The 23,757-nt window shown below is 40.3% G+C and overlaps 2 protein-coding genes across 7 annotated transcripts in view; one reads left to right on the forward strand and one right to left on the reverse strand.

The window, feature by feature from the left end:
• The window catches only part of SPMIP2 (sperm microtubule inner protein 2), a 131,989-nt gene extending 114,768 nt beyond the window's left edge, over nucleotides 1-17,221 (forward strand). Inside the window, exon 5 of the mRNA XM_017859714.1 lies at nucleotides 17,037-17,221. Within this exon, the coding sequence (XP_017715203.1) occupies nucleotides 17,037-17,051 (15 nt within the window). The 3' untranslated portion in view covers nucleotides 17,052-17,221. The remainder of the gene's footprint in view (nucleotides 1-17,036) is intronic.
• Nucleotides 3,365-23,757, reverse strand: part of FNIP2 (folliculin interacting protein 2) — a 140,446-nt gene continuing 120,053 nt past the window's right edge. For all 6 annotated transcript variants that reach the window (XM_017859712.1, XM_017859710.1, XM_017859707.1 and 3 more), the window contains 3 exons: nucleotides 19,148-19,348; nucleotides 14,864-14,979; nucleotides 3,365-6,956 (listed from right to left, as the gene is read on the reverse strand). In XM_017859712.1, the coding sequence (XP_017715201.1) occupies nucleotides 6,878-6,956; nucleotides 14,864-14,979; nucleotides 19,148-19,348 (396 nt within the window). In that variant the 3' untranslated portion in view covers nucleotides 3,365-6,877. The remainder of the gene's footprint in view (nucleotides 6,957-14,863; nucleotides 14,980-19,147; nucleotides 19,349-23,757) is intronic.

The following is a 23,757-nucleotide window of genomic DNA, read 5'->3' on the forward strand; positions in this document are numbered from 1 at the left end:
CAGGTTGTAGTGGCACAATCTCAGCTTACTGCAGCCTCCGCCTCCTGGGTTCAGGTGATTCTCCTGCCTTAGCCTCCCGAGTAGCTGGGATTACAGGAACTGGCATGAGGCACTACGCCGGGTCTTTCTACTACTTTTAATGAGATGTTACCTCTTTCCTTCTCAGAGGGTTGTTTTCCAATTCTTTGCAACACATATTCAGAGACTATGTGACATCTATGTCAACCTTTATGGGATAACTCTCAAGTTGGTACTTTTTATTATGTTAAAGATATTTGCTTGAAAGTCTTACTTCCTGTAACTTGGAATGATGATTTTCTGACCCTACTCAACTCCATTTTGGGTTATCATACCATATCATTGGACTGATCTCCTAAGTCTCTGTATCAGTCAGGGTTCTCCAGAGAGACAGAACCAATGATGTGTGTGTTGTGCGTGTAGGAGAGGAACAGCCAGGGAGGGGTGTTTATTTTTAGGAGATGGCTCCTGTGATTTTGGAAGTTGGCAAATCCAAATGCAGCAGGGTGGGCCAACAGGATGGAGACCCTGGGAGGAACTGATGTTGCAGCTTCAGCCTGAAGGCAGTTTGCAGGCAGAATTCTCTTCCTGAGGGATCTTCAGTCTTTCTCTTGAGACCTTCAATAGGTTGAATGAGGCCCACCCACATTTTGGAGGATAAACAGCTTTATTCAAGGTCTACTGACTTAAATATTAATCTCACCTAAGAAATATCTGCACAGCATTGGGCCGGGTGCAGTGGCTCACGCCTGTAATCCTAGCGCTTTGGGAGGCCGAGTTGGGCAGATCATCTGCGGTCAGGAGTTCAAGACCAGCCTGACCAACATGGGGAAACCCCGTCTCTACTAAAAATACAAAATTAGCTGGGTGTAGCGGTACATGCCTGCAATCCCAGCTACTCAGGAAGGCTGAGGCAGGAGAATCACTTGAACCCGGGAGGCAGAGGTTGCAGTGAGCCGAGATCATGCCATTGCACTCCAGCCTGGGCAACAAGAGCGAAACTCCATCTAAAAAAAAAAAAAAAAAAAAGAAAAGAAAGAAAAGAGAAGAAATACCTGCACAGCATCATCCAGATTGGTGTTTGACTAAATATCTGATTACTATTGCCTAGCCAAGATGACACATAAAATTAACCATCTCAGGCCACACCTGGCGGCTCATGCCTGTAATCCCAACGGTTTGGGAAGCTGAGGAGCATCATGTAAGGCCCAGAATTCAAGACCAGCCTGGGCAGCAGAGTGAGACCCTGTCTCTACATGGATTTTTTTTTTTTTTCTTTTTTTTTTTTTGAGGACGGAGTCTCACTGTTGCTCAGGCTGGAATGCAGTGGCGCGATCTCAGCTCACTGCAACCTCCACCTCCCAGATTCAAACGATTCTCCTGCTTCAGCCTCCCGAGTAGCTGGGACTACAGGCACCCACCACCATGGCCGGCTAATTTTTTGTATTTTTAGTAGAGGCGAGGTTTCACCATGTTAGCCAGGGTGATCTCGATCTCCTGACCTCGTGATCTGCCTGCCTCGGCCTCTCAAAGTGCTGGGATTACAGGCGTGAGCCATTGCGCCCAGCCCCCAATTTTTTTCTTTTACATTAGCTGGGTGTGTTCGTGCATGCTTGTAGTCCCAGGTACTTGAGAGGCTGAGGCAGGAGGATTACTTGAGGCCAGAAGTTTGAGGTTACTGTGAGCTATGATCATGCCACTGTACTCCAGCCTGGGTGACAAAGTGAGACCCTGTCTCTTAAAAAAAAATAATAACCATCACAGCATCACAGTACCCCTCTTATCCATTGTGAGGATTAACTGAGGTAACATACAGAAAGCATCTGACAGAACGGTCCAGGTGCTAGGGAACCAAAAAGCACTGTGGTGTGCACATGTGTTTAAATCCTTTTATGGATGGCATGATTGCACTGTGGTGTGCACGTGCGTTTAAATCCTTTTATCGATGGCATGATTTTAAAGCTGTTTCACTTGAGTGCACAGCAGAGAAGCCATCGTTGGAGAGCTGAGCATGCAGGAAAAGGAAAAAAAAAGCTTCAGGGAAAAACACTTGAAATTTTCATTTATCAGAAAGGATTTTGAAATATCTACTGTAATTTCCCCCCCAGTCTTTAAGATAACATAACTCAGTATGGCATTATGTTGGTACCAACAGTTGCACTCAACGGCATATTTTTTTTCCTGAGAACAAATATATCAGTGGACATCATCCCTTTTCAGAGCAAATATTTTGTAATGCCCCTTTATTAACCTAAAATAAAATTTACAAATATACTCAATTTATATCAAACCAATATAATGTCCTATTATACCATAATTTAAAAGAAATTTAACAGTAATTTATACTACTTTAATACATAAATATTGGGGCAGTAGATTAGAAAATATAATTAGGTTGGCCAGGCGCGGTGGCTCACGCCTGTAATCCCAGCACTTTGGGAGGCCGAGGTGGGCGGATCTTCTGAGGTCAGGAGTTCGAGACCAGCCTGGCTAACATGGTGAAACCTTGTTTCTACTAAAAATACAAAAAATTAGCCAGGTGTGTTGGCACATGCCTGTCATCCCAGCTACCTGGGAGGCTGAGGTAGCAGAATCACTTGAACCCGGGAGGCGGAGATTGTAGTGAGCCGAGATTACACCATTGCATTCCAGCCTGGGCAATAAGAGCGAAACCCCATATCAAAAAAAAAAAAAAAAAAAAAAAAAAAAGTAGGCATCTATATAGAGAGTCTTCATGAATGCAGGGGCTACAAATGAAGACTGACAGAAATGTGCTGTATTGGTGACTCAAATTCCATAGCTATCATGGCTACCAAACTATGTTACCATTGGAAACATAACTTTCCAAAAAGTATATCAATTCTTGGTAAAGACCAAGTGACCGCTTCTCGCTAAAATTCTAAATCTTACAAAGTAAAACTCTTCCCTCAATTTATACAACTGCATTCCTGGAGAACGCATTATATACTAAAATCACGTAAAAAGATACTGTGTTTTTATATAGCAGAATTATCTGCTTAACTATAAACAGGCTTTTTTAGCTATATAAATGTCCTGCAGGACATTTAAGGGTTACACAGGAGGTAGGTGGGACAAGTGCTCATCCTGTAGGGCTGTCTCTCGTGGGGCAGGACCTCTCGCCTATCATCGGAGCCCCCACCCTCTCTGTGCCAGTAACCCTAACCTGTCATTATGCTAACCAAAAATGTCCCCGCAGTTCCAAAACACCCCAGTTAAAAACCACTGAGATATATAATCAGCTTGTTTTCAGCATGAATTATTAGAAATGAGACCTCTACATTTTATTAAATGTAACAAACAAATAGCATGCAGCACCAGGAAAATGTTCAAGATAAATTCAAAAGTTTTATTGCACCAAATGCCACAGAAAAATGGATCAAAATAATACATAAACAAGTTAAAAAAATTCCCACACAATGACATTGGTATCTATTCAAACTGATCAAAAACGAAGTCCTATCAATTTCTCTTATGGAGCTTCAAATAACAAATTCCAGAATTTTCTCATTTTTGAAATACCACTTAAGTTTAAGCATATTGCAATCTCACTTTCAAGATATATGGTTCATCATATTTTGACATTTAAAAATTAACATTCAGAGGGGACTGCTTGATTTAGGCAAAAATTATATTAAAATACCCTCTCCCCGAAGCACAATAAAAAACAAATGGTTCACATTTACCAAGAGAAGCTGAAGACATTTTCAATTTAATGTGAAAGTATGCATGAACAAAATCTTCTCTAAAGTACATATTAGTGGAAAATCCAGACATTTAAAAGAATTTTGGGGTACTTTATATTCTTTATTTTATGTACAACCATCTCTAGTGAAGAACCTAAAAGCTACAGACTAAATTTTTATAAAATCTCAGGACCTAATTATAAGAGCCCAAACAATGGTTTAGTATCATTTAGCAAGCGGCGATTTTCTCCCTCCAAAACGTTAATAATTTTGAAAATATGGTTAAGTTTAAAAGTTGCAATGTGTAAACGGCAGTTCCATGGGATGTGAAAAGATTATAGTTACTTTCATTAAAAAACAGCACACTTCAGAAAATGGATTGAAGCCTGTACAAAAGCTATTTAACACTGATAAAAAATAAAATACTTTGGAATTATGCACAAGTATGGAAGCTACATTTTAAAGTTTCATTGTCATGTCTAAAACGTACACAATTACCTTTACATTCATTTCACTTATCAATTTATTAAAAATAAAACTGCAACATGCTAGAAAGAGGTCCATCACAGGGACATTTACAGACTTCTGCTCTGTCATGCCTCACTAGCTTGCTTAGAAAAGCAAGATGCTACAAAAGTTACACTCAACAGGTAAGACTTAAAAGTTGAAGAAACCCTAAAGGTGGAATCCTGTCAACTGAGGTAGATTTCTTTTCTTTTTTTAAAAAAATTATTTTATGTTTTTTTCTTGAGGTGGGCGTGGGAGCGGGTGGGGTCCCTTTCTTGCCTCTGCGGCTAAGCCAGAATGAAGCCACCGGGTGGTGCACGATGTGTGAGCGGTGGATTGCAACACAATTCTGTGTTGTTGTTTTTTTTTTTCTTTTTCGCTTTTAGGAAGAGGTTGAATTTAAGACAAAGAAAACTTGAATGTTAAATATTTAAAGATTATAAAATAGCAGCAACATTCTTGGTCTATTTTTGTAGGCAATAGATATGAGGATTAGGTTCTGACTGGAATCCTGAGTGTCACGGAGACAGCCCCCACACGTGACCCACCTGTAGTTTTCCAACAGGCATTTTTGCAAGAGTGAGTTCTGGAACATTAGATTGAGAGCAAATGAAATTTTCTCAGGCTTTGAGGGGCCTGGGCTGAATTTTTTCAATGTGTAGAGTTTAGAATCAACGATTTAAAGCTCAGTGTTCCCTAGATGGGTCTAATGATCAACATGCCACCATGTCCACATTAGAATTACACTGATTTTGTAGCAAGTTATTTTCTATGAAACCCTGCAAGGTGGTGAATGAGGGAAAGTGCCCAAAACATGTAAACAAGAAAAAAGGAACTAGAGAGGAGGGGAATGCTTTAAACTGTAAAAGCTGTAACATCAGCTCTGACAGTTTATTTACACATAATGAGAAATGGATGTGGGATGAGCGGAGCCACAGGTGAGGTTCTTTCTCTCTGTGTAACACAACAGCAAACAATGATGTCAGGAAACTACAGAACTTAAAACACCAAAGTCAAATGCTAGGCAAAAGGAAACAGGAAAACATTAAAAGGAATGAACATTTCAATTTTCAATGAATGACATAAAATGATAAAGATCTTACAAGCCTTAACGCACTCATCTACATTTTGCATCATTAAAAAAAGAAGAAAAGGTAGTAGTTCTGATTTTTATCAAATAAAATAATTGAAGTCATTCTAGTCCCTAATAGGGAAATTACTTCATATTCTTAGGTTCAAAGATACGTGAAAAGAACTGGAATTAATTCATAAAACAGTGGAAGGGAATCAGAACCTGGTTAACTGCTTAAGATCTGCAAAGTGCTAAAGATGTTTTGCTTTGCTAGCTTTAGCTCCTGTCTTTTAATGACCAATATTTAGAAGTCTTTTACTTTACCCTGGATGTCAGTACATAGTCTGTTTCATGGTCAGTAAGCTAAAGTTTCTTTCATATTCACAGAAAATTAAGTGTTTTTTTTGTTTTGTTTTGCATGAACTTTGGGAAATCATTTTGGTCGGTTTTATACAATGGGTAAGTTAATTTCTGGAAAGATGTTTTGAAAAAGATGCAGGAATTAGAAGGCACAGAAATGATAATATAAAAATTTAGATCATGTATGGATTTTTTCTAAATGTTCAAGCAATCATCCTGAATGTTCATTAGTCATCCTGAACTGCTGCAGGTTCATTTCCCACCAGGACAGCTGTGCCTTTTAAAGTAAAAATAGTCATTTGTATTAACTATAAGAAAAAAGTGGCTTCAGTTGGAAGAACTTACCAACAGAAACACTCTTGAGCTTATAGAAGTAACTTTGGTAAATGGCCTCTCTTAAAAAGGCTGCTGAAAGCTCTAAAATGTAAGGATAAAACATATAGTTTCAGACTGTACACTTTGCTGTTACAAACTACATCTTGATGGGATTAAGAGGCTACATTGATTCTTGGGTTTATTGCACCAACAATCCATCTCTGACCTACCTGTGGCTGCATCTGAAACAAGGTAAACTCCAAGAAGAAATGAAAACAGTGGGTCCCTAAAGCACTCTTCCCAACAAGCAATTCTCTTACAAGTTTTGTGTCAGTCACTGCTACAGCCACTGGAGCTGTAGATGGCACAATGTGGCTCTCTTTGCTTTACCTTGTATAAAAAGCAAACTGTGACCTGGAATCCAAAGTCCGTGTTCTGACTGTTGTCTCAGAATAGCAAAATATGTTTTCCCCAGTTCGGGGAGCTCATGCTTAAACTCAGAAGCAGTTTCCTACTGGAATGTTACGTACACTGCTGACCACCCCGCTCAAGTCGCTTGCCTTTATTCTGCCTAAACAGCACAAGGCGATCTGTTGCAACAGCTTCATGTTTAGTGTAGTGCTTATGTTTCCTCCCACCAAAAAGGTCAGTCTCTTTGTTGATTCATGGGTAACAAATGGCCTGAAGTGTTCATGACAATCACAAATGCCATTATGTCAAGTAAACCTAAGTCTTCAATGAAGCATCAGCTTGACAGCAAAAACACAAAACAAAAAGGTGGAATGACCGTGTTTCTGTTTGCTCTGCTCATGCTTTCGACATCACAGAGAGCTTATTCCTTTCTCCTTCAGTTGAGAATTTGATTTTTTTCTTCCAAGGAAGAACTGTCCTGAGCTTTAGCTTATAAGAGTATTTGAGCCACATAAGGAGAATGAGTACTGGCAATAGCAGTCAACAGAGGCAGGTCGTTGGATTCAATCCTGAATATTGAGAAAAGAAAAGAATATTACTTTAAAAGAGCATGGTTTTATGAGAAAGTATTATTTCTAGGTACTAAGTTTATCATTTAAAACTAATGAAAAAGCAAAACAGATGGAAGGATAATAAACTTACTCTTTTTATAAAATATTCCAGTGGACACTGACCAGGGAGGCAAAGGGAGAGAAATACAGGAAGTGTGTTGTGCCTGTGTGTGGACATAAAGCTCTTTCTCCCTTGGCAGGGGTCACCAGACTTTCTAACTTTCCTGTATTCCCTATATAACTTCATTGTATCATACTTTAAGGTTTTCTCCTTATAAACTCATTCTTCCAGTCAACACTCCTAAATGCATACTGATTTTTCACCTAAGTTCAAACTGGTCTTAGAAAAATGGTGATGGTAGCAATTTCTTACAAAACGTTGGGAATTTGTACAAAGGTTATACAACTGGGATCCTCACTGAGCATTTAAGCCACAAGATTCTGAGAGCAAAGTGACACTAAAAGATACTGGGTTAAGAGACATCATGGTTTCAAATGGACACAGCTTTGGCTGCCTCTCTAATAGCAGAGGTGGATACAGTATGGGCACTGGCTGAAAATGATGCCAGATGTCATGAAAAAAGAACTGTTTCAGTCTGTGGAGTATGTCCTAATTCTTACCCTTGAATTCCTCAAAATAAAAATAAAACAGTATCTGGCATTACCTCATGGAATTTTCTAGTCCTTCTCCAGTAATGCTACGTACAGATCTGATTTCAGAGTGCACAGAAGTTCTCTAGTACTTTTAGTGCTACTGGCCCTGACTATAGGAGGAACGGGATAAAGGAAGGATGAACATGGGTCTACTAATAATTCACGAAGAGGACCTGGAGATGAGTGCACAGGGGAATAAAAGCTTATGATTACAGGTGTTGATGCACACCTGTAAGGTTCAAGGACGAGGTAAAGACCTTGAAATGTAAGATACGCATCTGGCAATGGAAAATTTCTAATAAGGCAAGATGGCCGAATAGGAACAGCTCCAGTCTGCAGCTCCCAGTGAGATGGACACAGAAGGCAGGTGATTTCTGCATTTCCAGCTGAGGTACCCGGTTCATCTCACTGGGACTGGTGGGACAGTGGGTGCAGCCCACGGAGGGCAAGCAGAAGCAGGGTGGGGTGCTGCTTCACCCGGGAAGTGCAAGGGGTCGGGGAATTGTCTCCCCTACCCAAGGGAGGCTGTGAGGAACTCAGTATCTGCACTCCGGCCCAGATAATGCACTTTTCCGACGGCCTTCGCAACCCACAGACCAGGAGAATCCCTCAGGTGTGTACACCACCAGGGCCCTGGGTTTCAAGCACAAAACTGGGCAGCTATTTGGGCAGACGCTGAGCTAGCTGCAAGAGTTTTTTTTTTTTTTTTTTTTTTCCCATACCCCAGTGGCACCTGGAACACTAGTGAGACAGAACTGTTCACTCCCCTGGAAAGGGGGCTGAAGCCAGGGAGTCAAGTGGTCTGGCTCAGTTGGTCCCACCCCTACAGGGCCCAGCAAGCTAAGGTCCACTGGCTTGAAATTCTCACTGCCAGCACAGCAGTCTGAGGTTGACCTGGGACGTTTGAGGTTGGAGGGGGGAGGGGCGTCCGCCATTGCTGAGGCTTGAGTAAGCGGTTTTACCCTCACAGTGTGAACAAAGCCACCTGGAAGTTTGAACTGGGCGGAGCCCACAGCAGCTCAGCAAGGCCACTGGGGCCAGACTGTCTCTCTAGATACCTCCTCTCTGGGCAGGGCATCTTTAAAAAAAGGCAGCAGCCCCAGTTAAGGGTTTATAGAGAAAACCCCCATCTCCCTGGGACAGAGCACCTGGGGGAAGGGACGGCTGTGGGCACAGCTTCAGCAGACTTAAACGTCCCTGCCTGATGGCTCTGAAGACAGCAGCGGATCCCCCACATAGCGTTTGAGCTCTGCTAAGGGTCAGACTGCCTCCTCAAGTGGGTCCCTGACCCCTGTGTATCCTGACTGGGAGACACCTCCCAGTAGGGGCCGACAGAACCTCATACAGGAGAGCTCTGGCTGGAATCTGGTGGGTGCACCTCTGGGACGAAGCTTCCAGAGGAAGGAACAGGCAGCAATCTTTGCTGTTCTGCAGCCTCTGCTGGTGATACCCAGGCAAACAGGGTTTGGAGTGGACCTCCAACAAACCACAGCAGACCTGCAGCAGAGAGGCCTGTTAGAAGGAAAACTAACAGAAAGCAGCCACATCAACATCAACAAAAAGGACATTCACTCAGAGACCCCATCCGAAGGTCACCAACATTAAAGACCAAAAGTAGATAAAGATGGGGAGAAACCAGTGCAAAAAGGCTGGTTTGGAATTTTGGAAAATTCCAAAAACCAGAATGCGTCTCTCCTCCAAAGGATCACAACTCCTTGTCAGCACGGGAACAAAACTGGATGGAGAATTGAGTCTGATGAATTGACAGAAGTAGGCTTCAGAAGGTGAGTAATAACAAACTCCTCCGAGCTAAAGGAGCATGTTCTAACCCAATGCAAGGAAGCTAAGAACCTTGAAAAAAGGTTAGATGAATTGCTAACTAGAATAACCAGTTTAGAGAAGAACATAAATGACCTGATGGAGCTGAAAAACACAGCACGAGAACTTCGTAAAGCATACACAAGTATCAATAGCTGGATCGATCAAGCGGAAGAAAGGATATCAGAGATTGAAGATCAACTTAATGAAACAAAGTGTGAAGACAAGATTACAAGAAAAATGAAAAGGAATGAACAAAGCCTCCAAGAAATATGAGACTATGTGAAAAGACCAAATCTACGTTTGATTGGTGTACCTGAAAGTGACAGGGAGAATGGAAACAAGTTGGAAAACACACTTCAGGTTATTATCCAGGAGAACGTCCCCAACCTAGCAAGGCAGGCCAACATTCAAATTCAAGAAATGCAGAGAACACCACAAAGATACTCCTCGAGAAGAGCACCCCAAGACACATAATGGTCAGATTCACCAAGGTTGAAATGAAGGAACAAATGTTAAGGGCAGCCAGAGAAAAAGGTCAGGTTACCCACAAAGGGAAGCCCATCAGACTAACAGCAGATCTCTCTGCAGAAACCCTACAAAAGCCAGAAGAGAGTGGGGGCCAATATTCAACGTTCTTAAAATAATATTTGTGGCATGTGCCTGTAATCCCAGCTACTCTGGAGGCTGAGGCAGAGAACTGCTTAAACCTGGAGGGGCAGAGGTTGCAGTGAGCTGAGATAGCACCACTGCACTCCAGCCTGGGCGACAGAGCGAGACTCCATCTCCAAAAAAAAAAAAAGAATTTTCAACCCAGAATTTCATATCCAGCCAAACTAAGCATTATAAGCAAAGGGAGAAATAAAATCCTTTACAGATAAGCAAATGCTGAGGGATTTTGACACCACCAGGCCTGCTGTACAAGAGCTCCTGAAGGAAGCACTAAACATAGAAAGGAAAAATTGGTACCAGCCACTGCAAAAACATACCAAATTGTAAAGACCATCAACACTATGAAGAAACTGCATCAATTAATGGGCAAAAAAAACCCCAGCTAGCATCACAATGACAGGGTTACATTCACATATAACAATATTAACCTTAAATGTAATATGGGCTAAATGCCCCAAATAAAAGACACAGACTGGCAAATTGGATAAAGAGTCAAGACCCATCATTGTGCTGTATTCAGGAGACCCATCTCACGTGCAAAGACACAGATAGGCTTAAAATAAAGGGATGGAGGAATATCTACCAAGCAAATGGAAAGCAAAAAAAAAAAGCAGGTGTTGTAATCCTAGTCCTGATAAAACAGATTTTAAACCAACAGAGATCAAAGAGACAAGGGCATTACGTAATGGTAAAGGGATTAATGCAACAAGAAGAGCTAACTATCCTAAATATACATGCACCCAATACAGGAGCACCCAGATTCATAAAGCAAGTTCTTAGCTACAAAGAGACTTAGGCTCCCACACAATAATAGTGGTAGACTTTAATACCCCATTGTCAATATTAGATCAACGAGACAGAAAATTAACAGGGATATTCAGGACTTGAACTCAGTTCTGGACCAAGTGGATGTAACAGACATCTACAGAACTCTCCACCCCAAATCATTCTTCTCAGCACCTCATCACACTTATTCTAAAACTGGCCACATAACTGGAAGTAAAGCACTCCTCAGCAAATGTAAAAGAAAGGAAATAATAACAGTCTGAGACCACAGTGCAATCAAATTAGAACTCGGGATTAAGAAACTCACCCAAAACCACACAACTACATGGAAACTGAACAACATTCTCCTGAATAACTACTGGGTAAATAAAGAAATGAAGGCAGAAATAAATAAGTTATTTGAATCCAATGAGAACAATGACACAGCATACCAGAATCTCTGGGACACATTTAAAGCAGTGTTTAGAGGGAAATCTATAGCACTAAATGCTCACAAGAGAAAGCAGGAAAGATCTAAAATCGACACCCTAACATCACATTTAAAAGAACTAGAGAAGCAAGAGCAAACAAATTAAAAAGCTAGCAGAAGACAAGAAATAACTAAGAGCAGAACTGAAGGAGACATAAAAAAACCCTTCAAAAAAATCAATGAATCCAGGAGCTGGTTTTTTGAAAAGATCAACAAAATAGACCGCTAACCAGACTAACAAAGAAGAAAGGAGAGAATATTCAAATAGATGCAACAAAAAATGATAAAGGGGAGATCACCACTGATCCCACAGAAGTACAAACTACCATCAGAGAATACTGTAAATACCTCTATGCAAATAAACTAGAAAATCTAGAAGAAATGGATAAATTCCTGGGCACATACACCCTCCCAAGTCTAAACTAGGAAGGAGTCAAATCCCTGAATAGACCAATAAAAAGTTCTGAAATTGAGGCAGTAATTTAATAGCCTACCAACCAAAAAATGTCCAGGACCAGATGGATTCACAGCCAAATTCTACCAGAGGTACAAAGAGGAGCTGGTNGAGGAAGTCAAATTGTCTGTTTGCAGATGACATGATTGTATATTTGGAAAACCCCATCATCTCAGCCCAAAATCTCCTTAAGCTGATGAGCAACTTCAGCAAAGTCTCAGGATACAAACTCAATGTGCAAAAATCACAAGCATTCCCTATACACCAATAACAAACAAACAGCCAAATCATGAGTGAACTCCCATTCACAATTGCTACAAAGAGAATAAAATACCTAGTAATATAACTTACAAGAGATGTGAAGGACCCCTTCAAGGAGAACTGCAAACCACTGCTCAAGGAAATAAGAGAGGACACAAATAAATAAACATTCCATGCTCATGGATAGGAAGAATCAATATTGTGAAAACGGCCATACTGCCCAAAGTAATTTATAGATCCAATGCTATCCCCATCAAGCTCCCATGGACATTCTTCATAGAATTGGAAAAAATTACTTTAAATTTCATATGGAACCAAAAAAGAGCCTGCATAGCCAAGACAATCCTAAGCAAAAAGAACAAAGCTGGAGGCATCATGCTACCTGCCTTCAAACTCTACAACAAGGCTATGGTAACCAAAACAGCATGGTACTGGTACCAAAACAGATATATAGACCATTGGAACAGTACAGAGGCCTCAGAAATAACACTACACATCTACAACCATCTGATCTTTGACAAATCTGACAAAAACAGGAAATGGGGAAAGGATTCCCTATTTAATACACGGTGTTGGGAAAACTGGCTAGCCATATGCAGAAAACTGAAACTGGATCCCTTCCTTACACCTTATACAAAAATTAACTCAAGATGGATTAAAGACATAAACATAAAACCTAAAACCATAAAAAACCCTAGAAGAAAACTTCGGCAATACCATTCAGGACATAGGCACGGGCAAAGACTTCATGACTAAAACACCAAAAGCAATGGCAACAAAAGCCAAAATTGACAAATGGGATCTAATTAAACTAAAGAGTTTCTGCACAGCAAAAGAAACTATCATCAGAGTGAATAGGCAACCTATAGAATGGGAGAACATTTTTGCAATCCATCCATCTGACAAAGGGCTAATATCAAGATGCTACAAGGAAATTAAATGTACAAGAAAAAAACAACCCCATCAAAAAGTGGGCGAAGGATATGAACAGACACTTCTCAAAAGAAGACATTTATGTGGCCAACAAACACATGAAAAAAAGCTTATCACTGATCATCAGAGAAATGCAAATCAAAACCACAATGAGATACTATCTCAGGCCAGTTCGAATGGCTATCATTAAAAAGTCAGGAAACAACAGATGCTGGAGAGGATGTGGAGAAATAGGAACAGTTTTACACTGTTGATGGGCGTGTAAATTAGTTCAATCACTGTGGAAAACAGTGTGGCGATTCCTCAAGGATCTAGAACTAGAAATACCATTTGACCCAGCAATCCCATTACTGGGTATATACCCAAAGGATTATAAATCATTCTACTATAAGGACACATGCATACGTATATTTATTGTGGCAGTATTCACAACAGCAAAGACTTGCAACCAACCCAAATGCCTATCAGTGATAGACTGGATAAAGCAAAAGTGGCACATACACACCATGGAATACTATGCAACCATAAAAAGGATGAGTTCGTGTCCTTGGCAGGGACATGGATGAAGCTGGAAACCATCATTCTCAGCAAATTAACACAAGAACACAAAACCAAACACCGCATGTCCTCCCTCATAAGTGGGAGTTGAACAATGAGAACACATGGACACAGGGAGGGGAATATCACACACTAGGGCCTACTGGAGGGTTGGGGGCTGGGGGTGGGTTAGCATTAGGAGAAGTACCTAATGTAGATGACGGGTTGATGGGTGCAGTAAACGTGCATGGCATGTGTATACCTATGTAACAAACCTGCACATTCTGCACATTTCCCAGAACTTAAAAGCACATAAAAAACAAAAAAAAAATCTAATAAGGCAGGATTGAAGTATGAGGCTGGTAGAGAGATATAAACAAATGCAAAAAAATAAATGACAAAGGGACATATTGCAAGTTAATTGCAAAAGCAAACACCTCATAAGGGGGAAATACTTTGTAAATAAACTATGTAAGAATAATCTATGACAGGAAATGCCAAGAGCCAAACAACACAGGCGTCACATTCTGGGTGTGAAAGATGAGAAATCTAAAGAAAATATGAAAGCCCCAGTCTCTTAGGAGGCTTTGAGAATTTAAACGTCGACATTATAAACAATATTTTCTTCTCCCAAGCGAGGGGAATCAGCATCATGGATAAGCAGGGCAATTCCCCAAATGTACAATGTCTTTCTGTTCTCTTTTGAAATATCAAGCAGATAGTAAAACAAAAGTCAGAATTACTTCCCCTAGAGAAATTATGGCAAATACCCTCTGGAGGATGACAGGCATTTTTAGTAACATACAAGTCTCCTCTTCAGTGGGCTTATAATAAGGGAAGGAAAGCACTGTCCCCCCACAGACACGAAGGCAGGCTCCTCAAGCCTAGAAGGGCCTTTCCTGCCACCAGGTGGAATGTGCCCACCTACTCCTCCTCCAGGAAGTGACATGTAAACACAAGCTGCTGCAGCATGTCCCACAGCTTGTGACTTCAGCATCTTACTCAGTTACTAGAAGCGGGCAGTGTGGGATTAACGGAGAGGCGTAACAAAGCATGACCAGCCTGAAGTCCTGCGATTCTCTGTGGGTGTGAAACCCAGTATCAGATAAAGGCACATGCTGTTCATTGGGGAGCTGCAGAGGCACGTATCTGATGGACTCCACATACTTTGATGGGTTACCAGGGCCTCAGGTTTAGGGTGGCACAGGCTAAACATGTCAGTGGGTACAATGCTAGGGATACCCATTAAAGGGAGAAGTAGCGGCACTTCCCAGAACTCACCCCAGTACGACACCTAATTCTTTCACATGGACTCGTGTGTGTCCCCGGAGATATTCAGACAGCATTTTGCTTTTAAGGTACATCTCCTGTAGTCTATCTTCAAGATGCATGATGCACTGCAAAGCCAAGAACATTCACAATGAGGGCTAGAAGTCAAATCTCTGCCAACATTTTAAAAGTCAGAAATTTCTTAATTCATTTCTAACTATACAGCTTTAATCTCATCTGTTTCAAACACAGTTAAAAAATCACAAGCCATCTCAAACCCTACCACTACCAGGTATAAGAATAGGTTCTTGTAAAACAAAGTTTACTTTTGCTAACGATTAAGATTTACATATGTATTATTCTAGTCTTTCTGAACAAGTATTTTTTCACAGTTGAAATCATTCCAAAAGTATGTTTCTTGCCTTTGAAAACTTTATAATAATCCTTTTCCACATTAAGAACTCCTTGATATAATTTTTATAGCTAAACAATCTTGAGAATGTGAATTTACATGTAACCACATAGCAATTTGCATTTTTGTTGTGAATAATTTAGTAAACAGTATGGTTTTGTTGTTTTTTTCCCCAATATCTCAGATTACTTTGGCCCAGTACATTTCCAGAGGAGACTGACTGGAAGAGGTCATTCTGAACCTCCCCCACAACTTTTTTTTTTTCTTTTGCTTTCAAGAATATTTTAACTAGGTCTTTAATAACAATAAAGAAAAGGCAATTATTTTCAGGACATCTTTACCCTTGGAATTGTGTTCAGCTTCATTTTTTAGAGAACAGCAACCATCTGTGTCTTTCACCAGAGGCAAATGCTTTTGCATTTGGCAGGCAGAGCTACCCGAGCATCTTCAGTAAGACACCTGATGGCTTTGGCAAGGGTAATTCCATCATACATAATTTTCTTCTAGACCATTAGGCCTGTTATTTTCAAGGTAAAAAGATTAACAGATGCATTTGAAAATGTTGATCTTGACCATCTGGGCTGATCAGTGACATGGAGAAAATATCTATCAGAGATGCAATCTTTTCAGTTTTTCGTTGGTTTAAAATCTTAAATGCATTGTGTCAGGTGGATGAAACACAACTGCTAAGTGACTAAGAGTAATAAAGCAAGGAGGATTTCACCAGTTCTCATGGAAATGATCCTCCAAGTAAAGTGGCAAAAGGATCTCTTATTAGCTTTAAGTTCCTTATGGAGTGAAACAGAAAATTTTTAATAAGTCACAAAATATTAAAAACAATATTCATATTACATTGAATCCTTTCTGATTGGAAAAAGTAATTACAGTGTTCACAGTCTATATGAAAACTGTATGATGCAATGTGGAAATAAAAACTGTGGTCTATATGAAATATATACTAGATGTGACATCAAAGCATTTAGACAACTTTTAGCCAGGTGCAGTGGCTCACGCATGTAATCCCAGCACTTTGGGAGGCTGAGGAAGGAGGATCACTTGAGCCCAGGAGTTCAAGATCAGCCTAGGCAACATATGGAGCCCCCCGTCTCTACAAAAATTAAAAAATTACCTGGGGCATAGTGGCACACACCCGTAGTTCTAGTTACCCGGGAGGCTGAGGTGGGAGGATTGCTTAAGCCCAGGAGATCAAGGCTGCAGTGAGCCAAGATCATACTACTGCATTATAACCCAGGTAACAAAATGAGATTCTGTCTCAAAAACAAAACAAAACAAAACAAAAAAAAAACCAAAAAAAACTAAAACCATTTTTTAAAAGACTTGATTATTCAATTGAACCATGCTGGGGCTTTTTTTTTTTAAACTCCTCTTTCTGGGATTTTATTCCTGACATGGATTTCTCCAATTTTAACTTCTGAAATTTCAAATAGCTACTTTCTCTTTTGTATTGAAGGTTCTAAAAGCCATTGCATCACAGGTTTCATTCAAGTGATTTTTTAAAGGAGAATTTTAAACTGCAGATAAAATTTTCTTTGATCTTGGTTTTGTCAGGTTAAATAAGTCATTCATACTAGTAAGTGCTTGAACATACTTCTGTCCAAATGAAGTAAAAAGAATTAACTATAACAACTTATTGCTTTGATAACCAAGATATCAACTATGACAAGACCTATGTATTATAGAATGAAATATAAAAGTTTGGCAAATACTTATGAAGTAAACTATGAAGTCTAATATACATTCCTTCTCTTACAGAAAAGGAAGCATTAGCCTCTAAATCAGCATAATTCAACCTGCTTTTAGAAGGAGAAACTGCCTACTACTGTAGAACAAAAAATAAGATCATAATAATCTGTAAGTGCTTCTCATATTGCCCAGGGACAGATGTCTTGCAAGAGTACGCTTCAGCTTAAAGCACAAATAAAGAGTTTGGAAAAAAGTTGTTGTCAGTCTTTGCAACCATTGTTTCATGAAACTAATTGTTATTGACTATCAAACTAATAGTAACTGTTTACTGAGTGCTTATAACATCTAACACTATTCCAAGTGCTTTACATTCATTCTCTAATATAATTTCATAACCATATGAGATAGCTTCTATTATTTCCCCAGCTTTGCAGATAAGGAAATTAAGGTTTTGAAAGATTACATGGTTAGGAAGTAGCAGAACTTGGATTTGACCCCAGGCTATTGGACTCTAAAGCTAACATATATGGCTTTTAAAGTATCTTATAATATTGGCATGGTGCTTTGGCAATAAAAAGCAGTTACATCCTTAATTTTCAGAAGATTCTCATAGCACCCTTGTTGAACAGGTACTATCTTCCTTTTACAAATAAGAAAGCTGACGTTCGGAGAGACTCAGAATTGTCCATTGTTACGCAACTAATCAACGGCAAAGCCTAGACCATAACCCAGCTACGCTCAGTGGTCTTCCTGCTTTGCACACTGTCACGACTTTGATAACAACCGGATGGTATTTCAGAGCACCTTCTTCAAAGCCACAAAAGTCTTGACTCTTTTTGAGGAATCGGTACAAGTATAGATTTGGTCATAAAAACCCAGGACAATGACCATTGCATTAGCAATTAGTGTAGGTAATTAATATTTAAAAACTTCCTGCTTTGTTGGGTAAACAGGTTTGCATCAGTTTTGGAGGCCAGGAGGCAGGTAACAGATGCTTTGGTTTAGGGGCTGTGCTGCAGAGTACAGCGCTGGGCAGACAGTAGGGAACAGCAGAGAAAGCAGACTCTTTCCTCACACACCTGTCTCTGAGGTCAGCCCATCCAGGCTCTACCCAGCTATATGCCATATGCCCTTAAGCTTCTCTCTCTCTTTTTAAGTGTTCATCACTGGAAACGCTTTTCTTCTTTTGAAACCTTTCCCCCTCCCTCTCTAAATGTATTTTCTTTCAATTTCTCTGCACATAGGCAGATACTGAGAAGATTTTGTTGTGCATGTTAATTCCAGTGGCTAGGGGGGAGCTACTGATACTTTTCTAAGAGTGTATAGGCTCTGTTTGTTGTTTGTGTTTAAAGTATTGTTACAAAAGTGATTTTAAAATCCTATCTGGAAAGAAACAATTAGGCCGGGCGAGGTGGCTCACACCTATAATCCCAGCACTTTGGAAGGCAGAGGCGGGTGGATTGCTTGAGCCCAGGAATTCGAGACCAGCCTGAGCAACATGGCGAAACCCATTTCTACAAAAAATACAAAAATTAGCTGGCGTGGTGGCACATGCCTCTAGTCCCAACTACTCAGGAGGCTGAGGTGGGAGGATCACTTGAGCACAGGAGGCGGAGGTTGCAGTGAGCAGAGATCACACCACTGCACTACTCAAGCCTGGATGACAGAGTGAGACCTTGTCTTAAAAAAAAAAGCAACAATTGATATAATCTTACATGTGTTTTAGTACTTCAAAGTTGGAAATGTTTACACAAACGATATTCTATTTTATCCTTAAAACCTCTGTGAAAATGTTTGCTTAACAAAAGAAACTATAGTCCCTTCAGAAACTGGCCTACTTATTATAATATCAATCTAATAAAAGGAGAACTCATGAGTTCTCCAGTGGATGATTTACAGTTTCCTTTTATGCTTGATCTCTCCACCCATTCCTTATTTACTGCACCATATACCTTGTTCCAAAAAATTCCAGTGTTGCTCCTCGTTATTTGTTTCACGGAAGAGCTGTTGTTACTGACATATATCCTGTTGCTGGTTTTATGTTGCATGTTCTGGTTTTAGTTATGCTAACCTCCAATTATATTAAAACAGTACTTTTGAATTTGTGATTTTATAATCAAAATGTCATTAAAAGTATTTTAAAACTAGGTTTCTTTGGTGATATAAGAACTAGTACTTACAAAATCAGCAGGGAGGTGAAGCTTGTAGAGCTGTAAAATGGACTGAAGCAAACTGGACACCTGACTAGAGACTAGGACATCCTGGCCTAGTTTCATGTTGTCCGCCACTTTCCTCTGACTTGTAGCTACCTGCACACTCCATTTATCCGTGTCTGCGATAATACAGACAGCTTCAGCTATTGGCTCATCCAGGACTGGATGCTGAAAGAGAAACACAGTAGGTCAACTTCCCACCAGACCTCCAAGTAACGCTCAGAATGTCCGCAGTGGTTTTGCTTAGCGTTACACTAATGGTTTAGAAGTTGAAGGTAGGAGCTACAGAAATTTAGAGCTTTACAGGGACTCAAATAGGAGTGTCACTAAATCATTATTTTAAATTGATTTGATAAAACTGCATTTAATAATTTTTTTCCTTACACCTAGGTTTGCTGTAGCTTGTTAAACATTCATAGAAAGCAAAAAGATAAATACCCTCACTACAGTCCAGGATATTCATTTCTTTTGAAAGGCTGCACTCTCTTTTGAAAATAGGGAAAGTGTACATAAGATGTAGGATATTCCATCATCATTTCTCTAATAACAAAGTTAGGCAGGATAACTATTTCCTTAAAGTTACAGCTTTAATCATGAAGCAAAGTTGGGTAACTGTGTATGCTATATACACAAATTATCTCCAACAACCAACTAAAATCAGACAAAGGGATGAATTAATTTATCCAGGTGAGTCCAAAAGGTCAAAGTTGCACTACTGATAAATACATTTAAATGTAAAATTCTTGACAGCTGGGCAGTTATGGATAGAGCAGATTTAACAACTGGTAAATTGTGCCATAGGGTGAAGAGAGTAAACATTGAAGCAGTCACAAGGACTTTTTTAAAAACGTAATTTCTCAAAACAAATCAAAGTGTAACTGCTTGGGAGGGGTGGGTGGGGAGGGGAGGATAGAGAGAGCCAGAAACAGAGAGACCTGCCTCAAAGCCAGTGCACATATGCACATTTTTCTAACCCTCATTTACCAAGGAAAATGAGTACTGGCTGCTTCCATCCTTAATGCCTTCTACTATCCTGGGGTGACTGCTTGATTCTTTTCGCTGCTTAAATAACTTCCTCCTGTAAATCCATCTGAATTTGCCTTTGAAGAATGGTCTTTCTATATACAAGGCCTGGTGAGATTGCAATTGGGTTCACCCTTCCTCTCTATTAAGGTGTGTTCGTATGGCCCAAGCTATGCCAGCTGGATGCTCCTTCCCTGGGAATTCCTTGTAAGTACTGGCACAGAAGACCAAAAAAGGTTGGCTAACTACCATATTCCTGCCCAGACAGCAATTAGTACAAGGCCTGGTGGGACTTAGTACAAATACCTTCAAGTAGTCCACGGTTCCTGGAACTCCAGAATTGCCTTGTTGCTTATTTCAACCCTAATTCTTTTGTCTTCTCATCAATTCTATATATTCCTAATATTCTTCCACTAAGGTCCCTCCTGGTTAAGTTAACAAGAGTTGCTAATTGCAACAAAGGACACAAAGAGATACACAACTTTGCCACTGGACGATGGTTACCTGTGATTTTTACGACTTAATCCAAGTAGTGGGAAGGCTGCAAATACAAATCAAAGATGCATGGTGCAATACTGTAATTTTAACACGTGATCTGACTCCCTAGTCTTGGACTCTGTTACTAAAAGGGGAGCCTGTGCAGCTTCGTATTCCTTCTCACAAATGGGGAACAGAGAGGTGAGATGAATGAAAACTTTGTGGGGACCAACATTTTTTTCTACTATTATTCAAGGGAAATAGTAGGAAAATAGTAGGAAAACCCTAGTAATAGGGTTTATCTTTTCCCTATTATCAGGGTTTATAAAATATAAGGGTTTAAAAGATATAAACCCTACTATTAGGGTTTATATTTTTCCCATAGAAAGGAACAGCAATCAGGCAAAGTCCGGTGTTCAACATTTATTTAAGTGTCTGTTCAAACAATTTTAAACATGAGAGATAAAGAATTTGATATACTTTTGAATTCATAAAGCCCAGTTTCCCAAGACAGCTCTCATTTTGTAGAATTGTTAACTGAAAAGTACAAAGATTTTCTTACATCACCTTTTTCAACCAAAGGTTTTCATGACCCTTTCACCCCTATGCTTCTTACACATGCATATATACACTCTCCAAAACGGACACCTAAAGATACAAGGCCTCAGTGACTTCCTTTTACAAGTTCCTCCAAGGTCTTGTTCATCAGTGTGTTATAAATTTACAGCAAGATGATGATGACTTGCCATCAACGAGTCTGGTCCTTATGGAAAAAATAAAAGGAAATGTGAACACTTAAAATATTTGTATTTTGAACTAAAGCTCCTTCACTGCATTTGTCAGAAATCCACAACATGCTGGTCATGCTACGGGACAGATCTATATTAGGGACCTTTTCCTCATACTGACCATATGTCAACATAGAGACAATGAATTGAACGTATGCCTGTCACCTTTCACAGTAAATTCTAGCCTTTGCGAGGGGCAGGGGGAGGAGGAGGACTGATTTGCAGTAGGTAATTTGGGCCCTAGGTTCAAATCGAGCTTAGTCTTCTAAATGATTTTCCCACTGCAGTGGTGGGGAAGGGAAGGGTGTGTCAATCCCCTTGTCCAACAGTGCACAGACTAAGTTATACAGTACCACTACCAACACAAAGGGCTTTGTTTTAAGGAACTAATTGCTGGAATAAGGGCCAAGAGGCGTACTAGGAAGGTGATGGATGGAAGATTCCGCAAGCCTAGGTTATATCAGAAGGCTGTAGATTTACATGCAGTAACAAAAAAGGACAGAGAGGTTGGCTCAATTATTTTAAAAGTAAGCATGCAAGAGAAATGTAAAACTAAAAATACTAACATGAAAAATGAGTACAAATCTTTTTATTGATTTACTTTTTAGAGACAGGGTCATGCTTTTGCCCAGACTGGAGTGCAAAACTCCGATCACAGTTCATAATAGCCTCAAGCACCCGAGCTCAAGTGATCCTCCTGCCTCAGCATGCCAAGTAGTTGGACTACAGACGTGTGCCACCACACCTGGCTAATTAAAAACATTTTTTTCTTAGTGCTGGGGTCTTGCTATGTTGCCCAGGCTGGTCTCAAACTCCTGGCCTCAAGTGATCTGCCTGCCTCAACCTCTGAAAATGCTGGGATTATAGGCTCACAAGTCATTTTTAAATCACTGGAGCAAAGAGGCAGAATCTGAGGTAGAGACCTGAGTAAAGACTAAAGAACAATGAGTCCAAAGATTGAGACAAACTGACAGGAATTTGCGAGAGTCCATTCCTTGAGGGTGGGGCTGAATCTTCTCTCTGCATCCTTAGCCTCTAGCACAGGAGCTGGCATTTGAAAAATGTTACTTGCTGAATGAAAATGAAACAGATTAAGCACAAGCAAATGACAAGAGGCGATGAGCATCTCGTGTTCTTTACAGCACGGATGGCTGACTTTTATGCATACAGGCCCCAGGAACAGAAAAGAACCAGTGGAAGCTTTTCAAAAGAGTATCTTAAAAAAATACCCCAGGAATTACATATTCTCAGGCTACCAAATACATAACACACAGTTCCCTGAATCAATCCAATTGCCTGCATCTAACTATATCACTTAGTAGCTACTTACTTATTTACTAAAGAATAAACACCTTTTAACGGAAGAACAAACTAGAGGGAAGTCTAAAAATTCAAGAAAAAGAAATGAATGCTGGAAAGAGACAAAAATATCAACTACTTTTAGTTACAACTCAAGGGGTATCGGGGCCACTGCTGGCCATTCCTGATCACGCCTGCACTTGCATAGGGTCACAGAGTTGAAGCTGAAGTTCTGGTGACTTGAGATTTCTAATAATCTTTCCAAAGGAAACTCAACCCTATTAGAGAGTGGGCAGTGGAAACATATTATGATCAGGCTTATCAGTCAATCTCTAAGTTTTCAGAATTTAAAGAACTATAAGATCAAGAAAACTATGTTTGGATTTGTCACAGAAATACATACCTGCACACACCTTATGCTCTGGAATTCAATTTAACATTCCTCTTGGGGTAGACTTTTTTTTTTTTTTTTTTTTGAGACAGAGTCTCGCCTTGTCGCCCAGGCTGGAGTAGAGTAGTGCATTCTCGGCTCACTACAACCTCTGCCTCCCGGGCTCAAGCAATTCTCCTACCTCAGCCTCCCGGGTAGTTGGGATTACAGGTGCTCACCACCACACCCAGCTAATTTTTTGTATTTTTAGTAGAGACGGGGTTTTACCATGTTGGCCAGGCTGGTCTTGAACTCCTGACCTCAAGTGATCCACCCACCTCAGCCTCCCAAAGTGCTGGGATTACAGGCGTGAACCACTGCGCCCACCTGGGAAGACTATTTTTTAGGCATCTATAGAACCACAATAAAGAAACACTGAATTATATGTATGCTTCTTTTTTTTTTTAGATGGAGTCTCGCTCTGTCGCCTAGGCTGGAGTGCAGTAGCGCGATCTTGGCTCACTGCAAGCTCTGCCTCCCAGGTACACGCCATTCTCCTGCCTCAGCCTCTCGAGTAGCTGGGACTACAGGCGCCCGCCACCACAACTGGTTAATTTTTT

Source organism: Rhinopithecus bieti, unplaced genomic scaffold (genome assembly GCF_001698545.2).
Source record: "Rhinopithecus bieti isolate Rb0 unplaced genomic scaffold, ASM169854v2 scaffold_50922, whole genome shotgun sequence".
In the NCBI taxonomy this organism is placed as follows: Eukaryota; Metazoa; Chordata; class Mammalia; order Primates; family Cercopithecidae; genus Rhinopithecus; species Rhinopithecus bieti.